General features: G+C 42.2%; 1 protein-coding gene and 1 non-coding gene across 5 annotated transcripts in view; one reads left to right on the top strand and one right to left on the bottom strand.

Moving 5' to 3' along the window:
• Positions 1–19,867, bottom strand: part of ATP9B (ATPase phospholipid transporting 9B (putative)) — a 208,748-nt gene that overhangs the window by 60,634 nt on the left and 128,247 nt on the right. For all 4 annotated transcript variants that reach the window (XM_060118550.1, XM_060118553.1, XM_060118551.1 and 1 more), the window contains one exon: positions 10,154–10,314. In XM_060118550.1, the coding sequence (XP_059974533.1) occupies positions 10,154–10,314 (161 nt within the window). The remainder of the gene's footprint in view (positions 1–10,153; positions 10,315–19,867) is intronic.
• On the top strand, positions 2,026–2,097 carry TRNAK-UUU (transfer RNA lysine (anticodon UUU)). Its single transcript has one exon. It is a non-coding gene; the product is annotated as a tRNA-Lys (tRNA).

Genomic DNA, 19,867 nt, shown 5'->3' with positions numbered 1-19,867 from the left:
CGGGCACAAACCCAGAAGTTTCTTCAGGGGGAATCAGCCCACCTTCTCAGGTCCCACAACAACCAAATACTGATCAGAGGGTCAAACCCTGGGGTGAATGGAGACAAAGGAATTCAGGATTCTCCCAGCATTCACAGCGGTTTCAGGCTGCATGTGGGGGGGCCTTGCAGGGCTGTATGTGCGCGCGTGCATGTAAAACATCTGTGTAGCAACAGTACAAATACACACAGCAGAAGTGAGGCCAAATAGTCTGTGTCAATTATGTGAAAGGGTAAATATTCCTATTAAAAATAGCACGTCTCTCAGTTTCTAAACAAATAAGTCAATATACTAGTTACAAGCAATTTAACAGATACACCTTAAAGTGTCTCCAAAAGTCACAGGATGAAGGAACAGCAAAAGGAAACAGGGCGAACACCCCTGATCCGGCAGGATCTTAATAACGAACCTGCTGGAGGGAGAGGCTGGGGCAGAAAGTCAGGAGCCTCCCCGGGGCTGCAGAAGCTCAGCTCAGCTCGGCTCTCGTCCCGAAGGGAACACTGCCCACAGCGAACCCACGCAGCAGGGCCGGGGGGCTGGCAGGAGGCGGCCCCACACTCTCAGAGCCTGCCCTGCCCGGCCAGTGGGTACGGCCACCCCCGTGCTGGGCCTGGACAGTCCACACTGCATGCAGGCAAGCAGTGGCACCGGGAGGCTGGTGCCCTCTCGGGAGTTTTCCTCAACGGGTTGGAGAGAAGTACTCGCTTTTCACGAGCGTAACTAAGCAAGCAGAACGTGAGCCCGAGGCCTCCAATGCCATCTGTGTAGCCAGGTGAGGAGGGCGCTCGGCCAGAGGGAAGCAGAGTCCACAGGCGCGGCCAGGATCCCTGTTCCAGCCACACCCAGACAGCAGCAGCCCGTCCTTCCCCAGGGGCTGTCCCGCACGTCCGTAATCCCCCTTTGCCTTACGCTCACATCGTCTAAAAACTGCATCAGTAGCTCTTTCTTGAAGGAACACTGTAGTCTAGTGAAAAGGCACATGAGGTAGTACCTGTATTGATAAGATGAAAGAGGTGCTCAGCGTTCTATCAAAAGCCAACGTAAGCCGACACAAGAAGCTGAATGTAAGAGGAGCCAGACGGACGAAGGCACGCAGAGCAAAGTCACGCTCTGGGCCCACTGTTCTATACACAACTTCACCCCGTGGAGAAACAGGTGAGAGAACTTGAGGCGCAGAGGCTGGGGGACCTGCCCACGGTCACTGCTGTCATGGCAACAACGCCAGAAAGCAGACTCACAGCCCCTGATTCAAGAGCCTGCAGTCTGCCTCTAAGACACATGCTCACTCTCATAGATCAAGGGTGCTTTTGAATAACTTCTAACTTTGAAATAGTTTAGACTCACAAGAAGTGGCAAACAGGACAGAGGGTCCCGTGTGCTCTTCACTTGCTTCCCCTGAAGGTAACATGTTGCACGACCACTGCGTGTTATCCAAACACAGACCTGGTGCGACAATACGGTTAACTCAAATGCAGACTTGATCCAAGCTCTGCCAGCTTTACACGCACTCTCTGCTCTGTGTCCCACAGAGAGATTCCCATCACCACCGGGTCCATCCGTCTCCCCCAGGACACAGACGTTTCCATCATAGCAAGGATCCTCCTCCCCCTCCCCCTCAAGAGTCACACCTGTCCCAGCCCTACCCGTGGCAACCCGTGATTTATTCTCCACCATTACACTTCTGTAACTTCAAGAATGCTATGTCCAAGTTATCATATGGATCAACAGTTTATTCCTTTTGATTGATGGATAGTATTCATTGTATAGATATACTATAGTTTGTTTATCCAAGTGATATTTTTTTAAAAGCCTTCATTTCCCAGGTTTGCTATGATATAGTTGTATTTTGTTGTTAAAAGAAAGCTTGGGGCATTCTCAAGAATAAGGTTGATCATATTTGAGACCTCAAAATTTTAGGCTGGAAAGTACTGCCATGGAAGTTAATCAAATTTGTATAACTTCCTTTACACAAAAATTGCAGGGAATTCCCTAGTGGTCCAGTGGTTAGGACTTGGCGCTTTTACTGCCATGGCCTGGGTTCAATCCCTGGGTGGGGAACTAAGATCCCACAGCTGCACAGCACGGTAAAAAAAAAAAGAAAAATTGCAAAAAAGTTCTGTGACCTAGGGTAATGGGAGGTATTTTATTTGAACCAATGTTCCCACTGAAAACAATAAGAAATACTGTATAATTTCTTTTTTAATTCTTAAAAGAAATAAAGAACTGAGTAGATAGTGAGAAATTTCTGGACTAAATCCAAATCAGCTACCAGAGAGGTCAGGGACCATACAATCTCTTTTGCCCTGAGAGCACACACCCTCCCCAAGAGTTTGGACTTGCTCTTCCATAGACCACCTGTGCAAGGAGCAAAAGTAAAGACCAGGAACATCAAAAGGTGGAGGTCCAACAAGAGGGCCTCCTTCCCATGATGGGTGGGGCCGTGAAGGGCTAACTGTCAAACTTAGGGAGAACCTGGACCAAGGCACCTACACGTGGCGATGGAGCCAGGCTCACATTTCCTGAATAATTCAGTAACTGTGAACCTTGAACTTGGATGAAGATGTTCCAAGACAGGCAGTACCTCCAAGTACACAGTTTAGAAGCAGGGTATTTGTCTTGGAAAAACATACTTTCATCTTTTATTTCAAATGATTCCTATAGTTAGCTTTTTAAATATAATTGCAAACAAACAAACAAAACCCAAATAAACCACAGCACAACACAACAGCAAATGCCACACAGTACACAGTCAAACAACATACCATGAACAAGAGCCACAAGGAAAAAATACCAGAGAACAAAACTGCGAAAGGTATCAGATATTACACGTGACAGACACAAACTATAAAACACCTGGATACACAAGAACAATTAGAAGAATATTTGCACGGAATAGGCAAATATAAAAATGAAAGTCAATGTGATATAGAAATTGAATAAAATTTTTAGAACTAAAAAAATACCAATAACTGAAATTAAGAAACTGATTAGCTAATTATACACAGTCAAAGATAAAATTAGTGACTTGGAAGACAGGGCACTAGGAATATTATTTATTATTAGAATAAAGCACAGAGACAAAAAGGTGGGAAATACAAAAGTAAAAACAGGAGAAACAAAGGGTACAGTGTGGATATCTAACCAACCTTGAAAGAAAGGTGACAAAATAGGGCAAAGGCAGTATTTAAAAAGACAAACTAAGAATTTTCTTGGATGAATGAAAGAAACCTATCTACAGATTCAAGAATAAACATTCATCTAGACATCATATCAGAGAGCAGGACACCAACAACACAGAGAAAATCTGAAAGAGGCTGGAAGGGTCACAGGGGAGTAAGACTTAAATGGCAGCTAGTAGACAGCAGCCATGGAAACCAAAAGAGTAAAATAATCATGACAACTTAGAAATCTATACACAGGTGAAATTATTTTTCAAGAAGAAAAGCCAAGCAAAAATCTAGAGAGTTCCCAACAAAGACCAGCACTAAACAAAAACTAAAAAAAGAAATTTCTGACAGAAGGAAAATTATTCTACATGGAAGGTGTGAAACGCAACAAGAAAAACAAAACATGGATAAACCAAAATTAAGAGGGAATCTGTAGGGATTTCCCAGGTGGTCCAGTGGTTAAGATTCCACGCTCCCAATGCAGGGGTTCCGGGTTCAGTCCCTGGTCGGGGAACCGGATCCCCCATGCATGCCGCAAACTGGGAGTTCGCATGCCGCAGCTGGGTGTCTGCATGCTGCAACTAAGAAGTCTGCATGTCGCAACTAAAGATCTCTCATGCTGCAACGAAGATGCTGAGTGCCACAATTAAGACCCAGCACAACCAAAATAAATAAATAACTAAATAGATAAATAAATATTTTTTTTTAAAGAGGGAATGTGTAAAACACTAATATCAGGCTTCCCTGGTGGCTCAGTGGTTGAGAATATGCCTGCCAACGCAGGGGTCACAGTTTCGAGCCCTGGTCCCAGAAGATCCCACATACCTCAGAGCAACTAAGCCCGTGCCTGCAACTACTGAGCCTGCACTCTACAGCCCACGTGCCACAACTACTGAGCCACGTGCCACAACTACTGAAGCCCATGCACCTAGAGATCATGCTCCGCAACAAGAGAAGCCACCACAATGAGAAGACCGGGCACCACAAGGAAGAGTAGCCCCTACTCAACACAACTAGAGAAAGCCCGCAGCAACAAAGACCCAACGCAGCCAAAAAAAATAATAAATTTAAAAAAAATTTGAATATTTAGGTACAGTTGACATACTTCTGGAAAACCATAACTTTTCCAAAACTGACTCAAGAGGAAATTAAAAGCCTGAAAGCAGCTTTTTTAACTCTTTAAAGTTAACTATTTAAACTATAACTATTTAAGAAATATATTTAAACTAGTAAAGAAATCAACTCTGTCAAACATCTTTCCACAACAAGAAGTTTAGGCTGACATGGCCTCCTTGATGTAAATATGTCCAAGAAATAAATAATTACAATTTTAAACAAAAATATTTTAGAGAAGACTCATCAATATATTTTATGAGAATAGCATAATCTTGATGCTAAACGCCAAAAGAATGACGTGAGAAGGAAAGTTATAAGTCAATCTCACTCATGTAAACCAATGCAAAAATTTCACAGAAATTACAAGCAAATGGAACCTAGTAATACATGAAGGTGTATTATACCATGACCAAGTTGTGTTTTCCCCCCGAAAGAATACAAGGTAGGTATAGCATTAGAGAGTCATTCAGTTTAATTTAGCATATTAATATATTAAAGAAAAAAAATTTTAATGAAAAATCATCTCAATAGATTTAGTAAGAAGTATTTTTTAAATGATATGAATGATTTAAAAACAACATTTAGCAAATAGGAGTAGAAAAAAACTTCTATTATATATTATAGAAAAGGGGTTCTGTAAAAACTTGTAGCACCCTTACTGATGAAATGTTGAAAGTTTTGCCTTTCACATTGTAAACAAGAGAAGAATGTCCATTATCATTACTTCTACTTAAGGTTACACTATAAATCATTACTATGGTGAGAAGGGAAAGAAAGAAATGGTGCAAAAAACTGAAAGAAAGAAAGCTGTCATTATCTACTGATTACAGAGAAAATCCAATAGATTCCAGACTAATAATTAAAATCAATAAAGTTTTACCAAAATTAATGGATTCAATCATTTTATAGAAATCCACTTTATTTCTCCATACCATCAACAAATATATAGGAAACAGTTCTTTCAAAAAACAGTATTTATTAACAGCATTTAAAAAATACCAAATATCTAATAATAGCTCTAACAAAAGTTGTGCAAGATTCCTATGGAAATTTTTTTAAATTTTGAGATATTAGAGAAGACCTAAAATGATGAACAGATATGCCAGATCCGTGGTTTGGAAGATTTACTATTAAATAGAAATGACCAAGGAGAGCAAACATGGAGGAAGGAGTTGTTTTTATCAAATACTGACTTACTATAAGGGCTTATGAACTAAGGCACTTTGTTATTTGGTCAGGAAAGTACAATCAGACCAGAACAGGGGACCCAAAACAGACCTGTGCATATATGAAAACTTAGTATGTGATGGAGGGGGCCCTAGATCATTGGGGAAAAGAGTGTTTTCTGTAAAGGGTGTTAAAACGACCGGTATGGGAAAAATATGTGAAAATACTACTTCACACCATTAAGAAAACAACAGACAACAAGAAAAAGAAAAACGCTTCCAGTGGTAAAACATAAAACTGATAAGCTTTGAGAAGTTAACACCGGAGGACAGCTTCACCATCCTGGAGCGGAGGAGGATTTCTTAAACATACAGAGACTGAGAGCCAGCAACAAAATAGAACTATAAATCTGACTGTGTAAAATTAACAATTTTATTTATAATTTCACCCCTGGGTGAGTAAAAATTCAAGCTAGGGATTGAGAAAGATTATTAGCAAAACCAAGAACTGAAAAAGTACTAACATCCAGAACACATAAGTAACTACAAACTGCCCAGCAAGGCAGATTCCGTAACGTTTCAAGAGCTGAGAATAATTCTCTGTGACTGGATGTTCCACCCTCTGGACTCACAGCTCCACAGCCCTCTGCCTGGCCCATGCCAGCTCTGGCCTCTGATTTCTTCTTCTGTTTTCAAAACGCAGCACATGTTTACAGCTAGGAAGCTCTGTCAGCCCATTTTCAGCCTGCAGAATTTGGGATTCTGACAGGCTTCTTATCTTGTCCTGTCTCTGTCCCTCTAGTCCAAGCTGGCAGTGTTACTGCTGGTATAATATTCTCAAAACCTCTGTGGGGTTCTTGTGTGTGTCACGGGGGTCCACACGTCCACACAAAAGGCTCCTCCACAGGTCTTTGCTGGACAACCCCATCTATTCCTCGCTTCTGCTGAGATGGCTAAGTGGGTCCATGAGTACCACACCTAATCTCTTCAGCAAAAGGCTGTCCAGTCACATCCTTGGACTCCTCTCCTGTGCACGCTTTCCAAATGCTGAATCTTCTACTATTAGCATCTTCTGCAACCTGGATAGGCTGCAAACTTCCCAAGCCATCAATACCTGAAGATCATTCCTAGGTCTAAGTAAGGTTGAAAGAACTCTTTTCCCCAAGCATGCTTCCTGGAAAATGAGGCCTTACTGAAAATATCTGGTAGGTTAACTCAAACTTGTAAAATGTCGCAGAAAGGGCACCTGACTTGTAAATAACTTGACAAAAATCTCCTAAGAGTCTTCCTTCAATAAAACTTCAGGAAAGTTAATTCCAACTTTGGAAGTGAATTCTGTACCTGTGTAGCTAACGTTTTCGACACTCCCTTCTTGGTGTGCTGACTGAGCAGGGCTCTGAACAGAGTACCAGGCGCTGCCCTGGGCGGTCACACGGTGGAATGTGCGTGTGGGCACTTCCCTGGCAAGCCCCCTGCACACCCGCCGATCCGGCCGCCCGACCTACAGATAATGAGAGGAAAACTGCCTCCCAAGCCACACAAGCTCTCATCGACATCAGCGTTTACACAAAGACACCCTATTGGCAAGAGGTTCTCAAGTGTTGCTCGGAAGGAACGCGCTATCGCCTTGGGGAACACCATCGTGCTTGTACTACCCACATCCGCCTCACGCGGGTAAACCCTCCCTGACCCAGCACCGTCAAGATGGTTGTTTCTGACCAACTAGACTGTCATGCAGCATTTTAATGCGTATGCGCAAAGAACATAATCATTAGAGACGTGTAACTGCAAGTTGCTGACCTGAGGGAATGTGACATGCCCGTAAAGTGTTCTGATCGTTTGCTTTGTGCTATCGGTGACACAACGATCTAAGGAACATACATTCATTTTAGAGTTACAGGAGTTATGTCTTGTACTATTTTCCTTGAAAGACAAAGTAAACTGGATCAGGTGACTCAAACATCTTTAATTCTGTAGAGAATTTCTATAAAACAGCTTTTCTTTCTTAAGCTGGAAAAGCCTTTTAAGAGTGTTAGGTCAGACAGATGTAGAGAACAAACATATGGACACCAAGGGGGAAGTGACTGGGGGTGGTGGTGGTGGTGTGATGAACTGGGCAATTGGGATTGACATGTAGACACTGATGTGTATAAAGTTGATGACTAATAAGAACCTGTTGTACAAAAAAATAAATAAAATTAAATTTTAAAAAAAGTGTTAGGTCAGTAGAAGAAAAAGTACTTCACTTTTCAGAATTGTGTATTTTGCAAAACAAAAAAAATTTAATCTATTCTTTATTAAATGCAGAAGCATATTTAGTAAATACTAAAAGTATTGCTACTCATATTTCAATGGAAACTTTGCAATGGGAAAACAAACTTGGTTGAATCAAATGTAAGCCTTAAGCCCCTAAATCAGTGTCTTCTATACTTTTTACATTTTATGGTTTTCATCCCTTCTGCTAAATCTGTATAATTGCATTCTCAGACTGTGAAAAACAAGGAAAAGTATCATGCTGAAGTAGGCATGAGATATTATGGAGCTAAACACAGGTACAGTCATAATTCTGTCTAGTAAGTCTCTCCAAGCTTGACCGAACACGTTACCCTAAATATAAAATTGTTGATGGAAAAACTAGAACAAGCCAGATTTGCAGAAAGCCTTGTATCTTTCTCATTTTGTAATCAGACTTTTTTTTTTTTTTTTTGGCCACACCACGCGGCACGTGGGATCTGAGTTCCCTGACCAAGGATCGAAACTGTGCCCCCTGCAGTGGAAGTGCAGAGTATTAACCACTGGACTGCCAGGGAAGTCCCATATAATCAGACTTTTTAAAAGGATATACAATGCATGCACTCCGATATTCACTGAAGCACTATTTACAATAGCCAGGACATGGAAGCAACCTAAATGTCCATCGACAGATGAATGGATAAAGAAGATGTGGTACATATAAACAGTGGAATATTACTCAGGCGTAAAAAGGAACAGAATAGTGCCATTTGCAGAGATGTGGATGGACCTAGAGATTGGCATACAGAGTGAAGTAAGTCAGAAAGAGAAAAACAAATATTGTATAATATCACTTATATGTGGAATCTAGAAAAATGGTACAGACAAACTTACTTGCAAAGCAGAAATAGAGACACAGATGTAGAGAACAAACTTAAGGTTACCAAGGGGGGAAGTGGAGGTGGGATGAACTGGGAGATTGGGATTGACATATATACACTATTGATACTATGTATAAAACAGATAACTAACAAGAACCTGCTGTATAGCACAGGAAACTCTTAAAAAAAAAAGGGTATACATACTGACATTGTCAGTTTACTAAAGAAAGAAGTTAAAGAGAATTTTAAAAAATAAAGAGAATAAATAAAGAGAATTAAATAAAATATTAAAAAAATAAAAGTTGGATATTGCTCAATGGTTTCTATCAGTTAAAGATAGAAGTGCCCCAGAAACAAGAAGGAAGAGAGTTCTTACTTGGCCTTTCACATCGTACAACAGAAATAGTAGTGAAGTGACACCACATAACATTTCAGAACTGATACAAGCGACAGAAACGAAGAAAAACAAGATTAATGAAAGCAAAGGAAAACACCCTGGGAATTCCCAAGAAAAAAAGATGTAATTAAGAGATATGGGAATAGGAGCTGTCTGTTGGCAGCTGCAGAAGGACAGGCGGGAAGGACTGGGTTAACAGCTACGATGGGCAGTGTTGACCCTGAGACTCAGCCCCAGGAGGCCGGCTGAGCTGGCACTGGGTGGGGCTCGCAGTGGGGTTCACATGGGGCTGCGGGGTTCACACCAGGGTCAGTGGAGTTCACACCAGGGGGCAGTGAGGTTCACACCAGGGTCAGTGGGGTTCACACCAGTGGGCAGTGGGCTTCACACCAGGGGGCAGTGAGGTTCACACCAGGGTCAGTGGGGTTCACACCAGTGGGCAGTGGGCTTCACACAAGTGGGCAGTGGGGTTCACATCAGGGTCAGTGGGGTTCACACCAGGGGGGCAGTGGGGTTCACACCAGCGGGCAGTGGGATTCACACCAGGGTCAGTGGAGTTCACACCAGGGTCAGTGGGGTTCACAGCAGGGTCAGTGGGCTTCACACCAGGCAGTGGGGTTCACAGCAGTGTCAATGGGCTTCACACCAGGCAGTGGGGTTCACAGCAGGGACAATGGGCTTCACACCAGGCAGTGGGGTCCACAGCAGGGTCAACAGGGTTCACACCAGGCAGTGGGGTTCACACCAGGGTCAGTGGGGTTCACACCAGGCAGTGGGGTTCACACCAGGGTCAACGGGCTTCACACCAGGCAGTGGGGTTCACAGCAGGGTCAGTGGGGTTCACAGCAGGCAGCGGGGTTCACACCAGGGTCAGTGGAGTTCACACCAGGGTCAGTGGGGTTCACGCCAGGGTCAGTGGGGTTCACACCAGGCAGTGGGGTTCACACCAGCAAGCAGTGGGCTTCACACCAGTGGGCAGTGGGGTTCACATCAGGGTCAGTGGGGTTCACACCAGGCAGTGGGGTTCACAGCAGGGTCAGTGGGGTTCCCTCTTTCGTTCTAGGTGGATCATTTCTTTCACACTGAGGACAATACATTCAATAACATCATATTCAATGAAACCAGACATCTGTTTTTCTTCATTCTTAAACCCACCTTATGGGAATGATGTAGGAGAAGAGCAGGAGAAAGCGGAAGAGACTGCGGTACCAGGGACCTGAGAATCCCTGCAAGGTCACCATGACAACTGAGAGGGCAACCAACGCCAAAAACAGTGCTTTGGTCAGCTGATTGAGCTCAAGGTCCAGCAAACCAACCTGAAAGAAAACGAAGAGTTAGGACAGAACCACGTTCTTAAATTCCCTTTTGTGCTACAGCCTGTATTATCCTGAAAGACAAAAAGGTACCAACTTTACATTTTCTTCCGAAAACTCCTCCTGATGAAAAGCCTTTTAGAGATTTAGGGAGAATTTCTGAAAGTGACTCATGGTCCCCAGAGCATCTCCAGAAAGAGTCTACTGAGAAAACACGAGTCCTGAGTATCCAACCATAAAAAACTCAGATCCTTTCTCTAGATGAGGTTACGACCGGCAACTGTACAAAAGGGGATGTGGGACGAGAGCCGCACGGACGGCCTGGCAGCCCCGCCACTCCTTCCGGGAGCACACGCGCCTTTTCCTCTGCACGTGCCACGTCGGGGAGTCACTTAGGATTTTCTTCAGGACGGGACAGTATGTCTGTCATCCCTCTCTGCCAAGGCCTCCCTGAAAAGAACTTCTCTTAATTAAGAAGAAAAGCAACAGGTGGAGTAGTTAGCCTGCACTGACAACTTGTTAATTTGCAGAAGTCCTGTACTTTAGGTCCTCCCAGTAAGGCACAAAACACTCCAGTTCATCCTGTGGGTCACTTACCAGCTGAGCAAAACGTGAGGGAAAATTATGTCAATAAGAATTAGTTCCCTTTTTGTGTGCGTTCTGTGTGGGATCTTGGGGACAGTAAGAACGAGATACCCAAACACCATCCATAAGAGAACACAGCTCTTCTGAAGCATGCAGCTTCAATTTCAAGCCCAGCACCTCCACCAAGTCCTGCTCCATGCTTAGCATCATTGCTGAAAGACTACCGTGCAATGCAGCGTGGGGGGCAGAGAGAGGAGCAGGGAGGGCGGTGCCAGGCTTTGTAGAAGGGCTTTAGAGCCACAAAGAGGACAAGTGACGCCGTACAGCAGTTAAGATCTCTCAAGACTCTGTGTTTGGGCTAGCTTGAATGCTGGCTCTGCCACCTGGCTGCATAACCTTGGGCAAGCTGAGCATCAGTTTTCCCATCTGTAAAATGGGCTGTAACATGTCTTCCTGACAGGACCTGGGGGGAAAGAGATGATGCACAGCTGAGGGAGCACAGCTTCTGGCAGAGAGCAAGCCTACATGCATGCTATTGCTATTCTCATTACTATTCTCATTGTTACTATTATTAAAAACCTGGGTTTGAATCTCTGCTTACTAACTGTGTGACCTTGGGGAATGTTCTTACACTCTTTAAGCCTCACTCTCCTCCTCTGTAAACTGGTGTTACCCATCTCCTAACAGAGGTGCCTGGAGAAGCCCAAACAATGTGGCAAAGCTCACTGTCACTAATGGTCACTCTCAGGCCAGGGCACAGCAGGTGCTTAACAGAACTGCTTATTTGTAATTTATATGACACTAGCAGAAGACTGAATCCTATCAGGTTATCCATCTGCCATCAGAGTTTCTCCTGAATCTGGTACAAATTTTGAAAAAGAGAAATTAAAAAAGAAAACATGATTACCAAAACTTTGATAAAATAAATGGGAAACTATTATTCTCAAATTTAAAACTTTTAGAATTACTAACCTACTTAATACCAGTTTATTTTGGAGTGCCTTTTGAATACCATGTCTTTGGCCAATAAAAAGCTAGCCTTTTCCACACTTCACTGTTTAGTTTATATCTGGTTTTGATTAGGGTTTACCACAAAGCCTCATGAGAACGTTTAGAACCTGTAGTTACAAAGAAAGCATAAAACTTTGTCAGAAAACCCAGTTAAGTGCAGCAGCGAAGAAAATTCATTCATTATACAAGCAAGTTTAAATACCTACTACATTTTTTGCCAAACTCTATGGTTATGAAAAATGAGTAAACTATGAGATTTTACCCTTCAAGAAACAGCCTATCTAGTAGGAAGTATAAGGTGAACACCAGTAATATATCCTATAAAAGGGAAATCTTCTGTGCAGTGGTCTGGGAGCCACGGGTCCCCACCTGCAAGGGCCCTGGGGGTGGGAGTGGGGCCAGGGGCGAGGCGGCTCTGCAGCGTCTGCTCCTTGAAGCCACCACCCACAGAGGCCCCACCCCCACTAAGTCCCTCCCCTCACCAGGCCCCTCCTCTCCCCAGCCACCACCCCGGCAGGCCCCGCCCCTCCAAACCACCCCCACAGAGGACCCACCCCTCCAAAGCCCCGCCCTCCTCAGGCCACGCCCCCCTCGCCTGGGACACGTGGTCTCCTCTGGTCGCGCACTCTTCAGACTCGGAACCCCAAAGACTTTAGGCAAGTCCTAGAGATGCGCTGTCTCCTGTGCGCAGCCTGTGCGCAGATGAGACCCTTCCCGGCCCAGCCGGCCGTGTCTGCAGGGCTCTGCGGGAAGCGCCCTGCCACCCTAGCGGTCACTTCAGCGTAGTGACCGGGCGAGTGGGCAATGGGGCCAGCCAGTCCGGGCTCGCCACCTCTGGGCCGGGACGAGCAGCGGGAAGGACCGCGCCGACGGTTCTGGAAGCTTCCGCGGTGGAGCGGGACTGGGCTCCGTGAGAGCAGCGGCTGGGACCATGGCGCCTGATTTATCAACTCCATTTAAAAACCGGCAGAACCAGGACAAATACCTTGCAATTTCCGCTACTTCAACTACTATATAGTTTATGCTTGAATTATTGAGAAAAATAGGGTTTTGGATTAAAATGAAGAAAAATGAAGCCCGGGAAGTAGAGCATGTTTCCAAGCCCGGGCCCTCTGCGGTGACAAAGGCGGCCTAAGTTCCAAGCCTCGCGGAGGGTCAGATGAAGCCATTACTCATTCAGTCAGGGAAAAAAGACTCAATTACCTCAACGTAAAGATGCTATCAATGAATGCAAAGTGCATATTTTACTCTATTCATCCAAATCCCATTAAAAAGTGAAAGGAATGATTTAATCTGGCCTTCCAGAGTTGGCCTTTTTTTGTAATAAAATAAAGAATCACTGTCTTGCAAAATGCATAACCGCTGCCTCACACTTTCCCTGCATCATGGCCGTGAAGGACTGTGAGAGCTGGGACAAAACAGTCAGGAATGAGGACAAAGTTTCCTTTGAAAAAATGACCCATATAGGATGGAAACATTACAAGCAGCCCACTGCACATTGATATTCAGCTAATTCAAAGTATTAATACCTTTCTAACTGATGAGGACACATGTGGTCAACTGCCTGGCTAGTGGCTATAACTAAATGTCGTCTTCACCAACCCCTTCTAATTTAAAGGACGAATGAAAGGTTTAGCAGAGAAAACACAGCTTCTCAGTAATGGGCTGTTCCCTGCTTTCTTTCAGGAGCCTTTCCTGAACTATGACTATTCTTCCTGGAACATAATTGCAACCGAGCTATAGTATATAGTATGATCTTTTTTTGGGGGGGGGGCGGTCAATTCTAATAAAGCACAGTGAGAAGAAAAGAGATACTTCAACTATTTTTTTAAAGGTCACTTTCAATTTTATACTCATTTCACTAGAACACCCTTAAAAGTTTCTTCCACTTGCCTAAAATGCAATCTGGGCTCAAAAACTATTCAATATGAAAGCTAGTTAACTTTAAAGCTACAGATTCTATAAAGAAGGTGGTAGCCTGAGTTTTGATGGGAAACTCTTCTTTCTTTCAAAAATTTCCTAGAACATCTGAACAGGTCAGATACCTTTAACTATGATTTCAAGACCTTTTTACCCCTAACGTATATTACTAATCAGTTGAAGTAATTATGACTGTATAAGAAAAGGTAAGTACACTAGGAAGTAATTTTCAACCTTTTTGTAATTTCCTATATTAGTAAAGCAAATTTTCTTCCACTTGTCATAATATTTGTTTGATTTGAAACAACTGTGATAACAAAATTAAATACGCTACTGGAAATTTTAATCTCCAAGGGAAAATCTGTGCATAATGTCTAAGATGGCACAATGGTTCTGGGAAGGGGCTGCTCTGGGATAATGAGCACAATAATTGCCTGTATAATCTAAAACGCTACTAATGGCAACGATCACAAATCCACTTAGCTCCTCTTTAATTTATGTAGCAAGTTTTAAACAGCTAATGGTTCTCAGTAAAATAATGGTTTATACCAACAATGAAGGGTAAATACGGTAACCTCCTGCTTAATCAAGAAAAGATCAGTCAGGTTTTTTAAGGCACCCATGGATGAATGAGACCCCACCTTATCTCAGTAACACAACGCCTTTCCAGCCCATCTCAAAGTCCCCCTAAGTCCCCAAGAAATCAATGTAGAGTCTCGTGTTATAAAAACTTAGTAGCAGAGAAAACAAAAGGCATAAAAATAAGCACTGCCAACTTCTCCTCACGTGATATTACCCCTGGATCAATGTTATGTGAACATCCAAGTACTGTAATCCTGCTTCTAAAACTCACATTTCCTTATTTGCTACATGAAAGTATTTTAGTATAGCAAAACCATAAGATGCAAAATGTCAAAAAGCCAATTTAAACTCTTGCAGAAAGATAAATATCATTTTAATTTGTCCTATATTTTCCCTGTAAATATATCTCAATTTGAAAAACAGAAACGCCTCCAATCTACTAGCAAATGCACTCACGACGACTCTACACAGACAGAAATACAGCTTCACACGTGAGAGACTACTTAGGGGAAACTATAACATTACCGTTAACGTTGTTTATCTTTTAGCAGCTAAACTTTTCTCGGATCAGCCCATCAGCCCCACATCATTCAGAATTTGGATTTTGACTACAAAATTGACATAGGGCTACTGCTTTAACCTAGTTGAAATTCCTATAAAAAAACACATTTCTTGGGGCTTCCCTGGTGGCGCAGTGGTTGGGAATCTGCCTGCCAATGCAGGGGACACGGGTTCGAGCCCTGGTCTGGGAAGATCCCACATGCCGCGGAGCAACTGGGCCCGTGAGCCACAATTACTGAGCCTGCGCGTCTGGAAGCTGTGCTCCGCAACAAGAGACGCCGCGATAGTGAGAGGCCCGCGCACCGCGATGAAGAGTGGACCCCGTTTGCCACAACTAGAGAAAGCCCTCGCACAGAAACGAAGACCCAACACAGCCATAAATAAATTAATTAATAAAAAAAAGTCAGGTGCTGTGCTATTTTAAAAATATAAATAAATAAAAATTAAAAAATTAAAAAACACATTTCTTTTAAATATCTTTGAAACAAATCGGTCCTATATTTTCTACTTTTAGTAGAATCTTAAAAATAAGAAAAAAATAAGTACATACCTTCAATTCAAATAATTGAAACTCTTACACTAAATCTAACTCCTAAATCTTACAGCAATAACTTTTTTCCAGTTTGGAGTTTAAATTAAAAGTATTAGTTTTTTTTTTTTTTTAAGTGATGCGATGTAGCCCTTTTTTTCTTATTCTCCAGTTTATTTATTCATTCATCTTTGGATATGAACGCCTCAGTCCTAAGTGTCTGTCCTGCATGCAGGCGCCACCCACCCATAGACAACTCGGCTATTATCATTTACTGCCCCAGTGATCTGCGAAATAAGAAGCACTTCTTTTAGCCGTTCTAGTCTATTGGCTCAATAATCTGTGCTTTAAAAGCTCCCTAAGTAAGTATCAGCACGATAACTCTTAATGTTATATCACCTTAATTTTTAAAAGTCAAAATCTATGTTTACACAATAAACATTTAAAAGTCTATTCTGAAAGAATATTTCATATTCTACATTTTTACCTGCAAATAAATTTTGCCTGACTATTCTATATTCAGCATTTAAGGTTTCTTCCTTGCTTACCAAATAGTTATCACAGAAGATATTTTTTTTCTTGAATATTTAACATTAAAATAAAAATGGGGGGACTTCCCTGGCGGTCCAGTGGGTAAGACTTTGCCTTCCCATGAAGGGGTGCGGGTTTGATCCCTGGCTGAGGAGCTAAGATCCCACATACCTTGTGGCCAAAACACCAAAACATAAAAGTAGAAGCAATATTGTAACAAATTCAATAAAGACTTTGAAAATGGTCCACATCAAAAAAATTTAAAAAAAAGAAAAGAAAATGTGGTTATTATATTTTTTAGATAAACAAAAAAAGCCTTAATGCAAAGCTCAGCTCCTCAGCAAGGAAGTACAACCGCTTTCCATGTTAATGTGAGAAACTCAGGAGACGGGGGACCCAGTGCAAGCCCTCACCTAGTTTACACAACCTTGGTACCGATCAGCTCCGTGTTTAGGACAACGCACGTCATCAGATCACTCTGTCCGCTAGACACGATAAACATGTTGTTAAGGGTGAAATTATTCCTATAATCTACAAACATATTACTTGCTGAGTTCGAAGGGGGCTTCATGAGTGCAGAATGTGGCTGCTTTCTCAAGCCGTCAACCTACCAGATCATTTGAGAAACTTCAATAGTGGCTTGAGCATTTGCTATAACACATATCCACGTAACACTTTATAATCATCAAAAATGCCAGAAAATAGCACTTTATCTATGAACATATGGACATACACAAATACACATCAGGTCTGTTTTTGCAAAATGCAGACTTACTTTTATATTCATGCAGGACAATTTGGTCAAGCCTGTTACTGTCTGACAGCCTCTGTCACAGTAGAGCCTTTATTAAGGCGTAACCAGTATATTAAAAAGTCATCAAATTTAAAGCAATATAGTGACTTTGAGTGGTTAGTTTAATTTTTTGTTTCTAATAATTACTATAAACTATTTCAAATAGGCTCAACTTGTGACACATCGAAGCCATGTTTAAAACAAAGATGAGTGTGCACAAATATGCAAAACGGTCTGGAAACCGTTTGGCAATTTAATTTGTACTCTATGTACACAAACTACATGAAAATCCAGCACTGAATATTTCAAAGAGACCATATTTTCTAACGTACAGTAGTTCCAGCCTTATTTTACAATAGTCCACACAGCTTATTTAAAAACCAGGGATGCAAGGAGACTACACCACACAAACCACTATCAGCCCAACACTATGCTGAATACGGTTTGTGTGCACTGCTGTCATGTTTCCTGTTGATATTCCGTTGTTGCTTTTACAAAAACATTTCTCTTAGCTGGGGAGAGAAAGCAAAAGCGAAGGTGCAGTATGTTGCAGCTTCGCCAGCAGAGGGCGCTCAAGATTGTTGCTTTTTTTGTTTTTCGAAGGCTGAAAGCCTTCTTTTGGTGAAAGCAGAACTTCGATCTTCAATCAGCCAATTAAGTATATATAATACATGTTATTTTAGTTTTATTAACAACAACAAAAAGTTACCATAAATATCTATGTTGTCACGAAGAATCCAAGACAGAATTTATAGACTTCAACGTGATGAATTAATTATATTGAAGGAAATTTCCCAAATAAAAATCTACTATCAAATAAGGATATTTGATATTTGTCATATTTAAAGATATGACAACCAAAATACTGTAGGTAATCGTACAGTAGTATAGTGCGAAGGCTTTTTTTAAAAAAGATTTAGATCTACAAGCTAAATCAATAAAGTTGTAACAACAGCTTACATTAATGGTTTAGAGATCCTGCATATATTTACCTTATTTTTGTCTTAACAAAGCTATCAGTTTTAAATGGTTTTGCTAAGACCACCCACCAATTCAAAATGATTACTTCAAGCTTGAGCTATCTACCGACACCAGAAACCTCAACATTCAACATCAGTCATGTAAGTGAAATCTGAGGTCAGGCATTTGATTTCAATTTAATCTAATTAAATAAGCAGTTTATTTTGGTAATTTTATATTTATTTTAACAGATATTTTACAAGTAGCATTAACCTACTCTCGAATTCTTACTATCTAAAAACACAATACCCATGAGTTCAGGGATTAGTAACTGTGTTTAAAAAAAAAAAAAAAAGTCTGGAAAAACGCCAGCAAGAGCAGATTTTGTGCATGGTCACTGATATGCTCAGGAACTTTGACTTTTATTTTATGCGTCTTCAAAGACTTTAAACGTCCCCACACTCCTGGAAATTCTTTTTTCCCTAGAAACATGAAAAATAGATTTTTTTCTAATAAGAACTCTAAATGGTTCTGATATTTTTAAAGAAAACCTTTTATGAGGAGTCTTAAAATTTTAACAGACTCAGAGAGAAAGGGCAGACCATGGCTTCTTGTAAATCTGTTGAAATATGGGGCAGTCCTCACCCTTCATTTTCTGGTCGATTTTTCATACTGAGGAGGCTATGCTATTTAGCACATTGTTCTTCTGGGAGGTATGGGGGTGTATGTGTGACTTTATTTTCTCCTGCAGGTGTCAAGTCCCTTATTTTAAATATTGTTTGTGTATGTGTGCATTTTAGAAACACCCTTCAAATATACTCTTAAATATTCATTTAAATATAATTTATAAAATATATTATTGAATAGAAAATACTCTTAGATTTTTAAGCACATCAATAGTAATGCTGTTAAAATCTGGGCTCTGTTACTGCTTGCTAATACAGTCAGGGCTTCTAACACTATTGCACCCGAAATTCCCCAGCACAGTGACTGCATCCCTTCAGGGCACCCTCTGAAGTCTTCAAAGAGCTGGAAAAGTATTTGGCGGCTTTCTTTTTTTTTTTTTTTGCTGTACGCGGGCCTCTCACTGCTGTGGCCTCTCCCGTTGCGGAGCACAGGCTCCGGACACACAGGCTCCGCGGCCATGGCTCGCGGGCCCAGCCGCTCCGCGGCATGTGGGATCTTCCGGGATCGGGGCACGAACCCGTGTCCCCTGCATCGGCAGGCGGACTCTCAACCACTGTGCCACCAGGGAAGCCCTTGGCGGCTTTCTAACACGCAGGAAGTGACATATTGAAGGACGCATTCCTGTTAGTGGCTTGAAACTGCTGGACCATACATGATGGGGAAGACTGGGATTTAGGCGACGGGAGTAGATCAGAGCCCCTTCTCAGGGAAAGCCAGTACCTGGTGGCCCCCCAGCACGGGAGGCACAGGGAATGGCCGGGCAGGCAGGTACCAGGGCCGCCCTTCTCCCTGGAGCCTGCCTGGGACAGGGCCAGAAGAACTGCTGTGTTTCTTTAAAGAAACTGCATGGGATTGGGGGGGGGGGTGGGCGCTGCGAACACCCTTCCACCTGCTTGGTTATTTTCCTAATAAAATTCTGGGAAAGGGAATGGTGAAGTTTTTATTAGTAAACAAGGTCATTCATTTATAACGAAACTTTGATTTCCAGCCCTAGATTTTCTTCCTAAGAGGTCATGATACGGATGAATTTCTATAACAAAGTCAGAGATTTGTTCGGAGATTCAAAACGTTACCATCTGAATTCTTTCTTTGGCATACCAACAAGTAAAATGCATTTAATGGTTTGTGCCAGGGAATTTACGAGACATTAGTTAACAATTTTTCTATATAATAATAGATTCCAGAAAGTCTGGTTTCATTAAGGACTACTTCAGTCCCATACACAGTATTATAAAGTTGTTAATTCTAAGTAACAGTATCTTAGGGGAAAAAAAAAAAAGACAATTGGCAGGAACAATCCTCAGCGCCTAAGTGCTGCGTGTGGCGGAGTTTAGCTTAGTGTGTTTCCCACCTCAGTTTCTGCAGGCAGCGTGGTACTACGAGAACGCACGCTGTAC

This window comes from Mesoplodon densirostris, chromosome 15 (genome assembly GCF_025265405.1).
Source record: "Mesoplodon densirostris isolate mMesDen1 chromosome 15, mMesDen1 primary haplotype, whole genome shotgun sequence".
In the NCBI taxonomy this organism is placed as follows: domain Eukaryota; kingdom Metazoa; phylum Chordata; class Mammalia; order Artiodactyla; family Ziphiidae; genus Mesoplodon; species Mesoplodon densirostris.
Note: the sequence above shows the minus strand (reverse complement) of the source record. Positions and strands in the feature narration are given on the sequence as shown.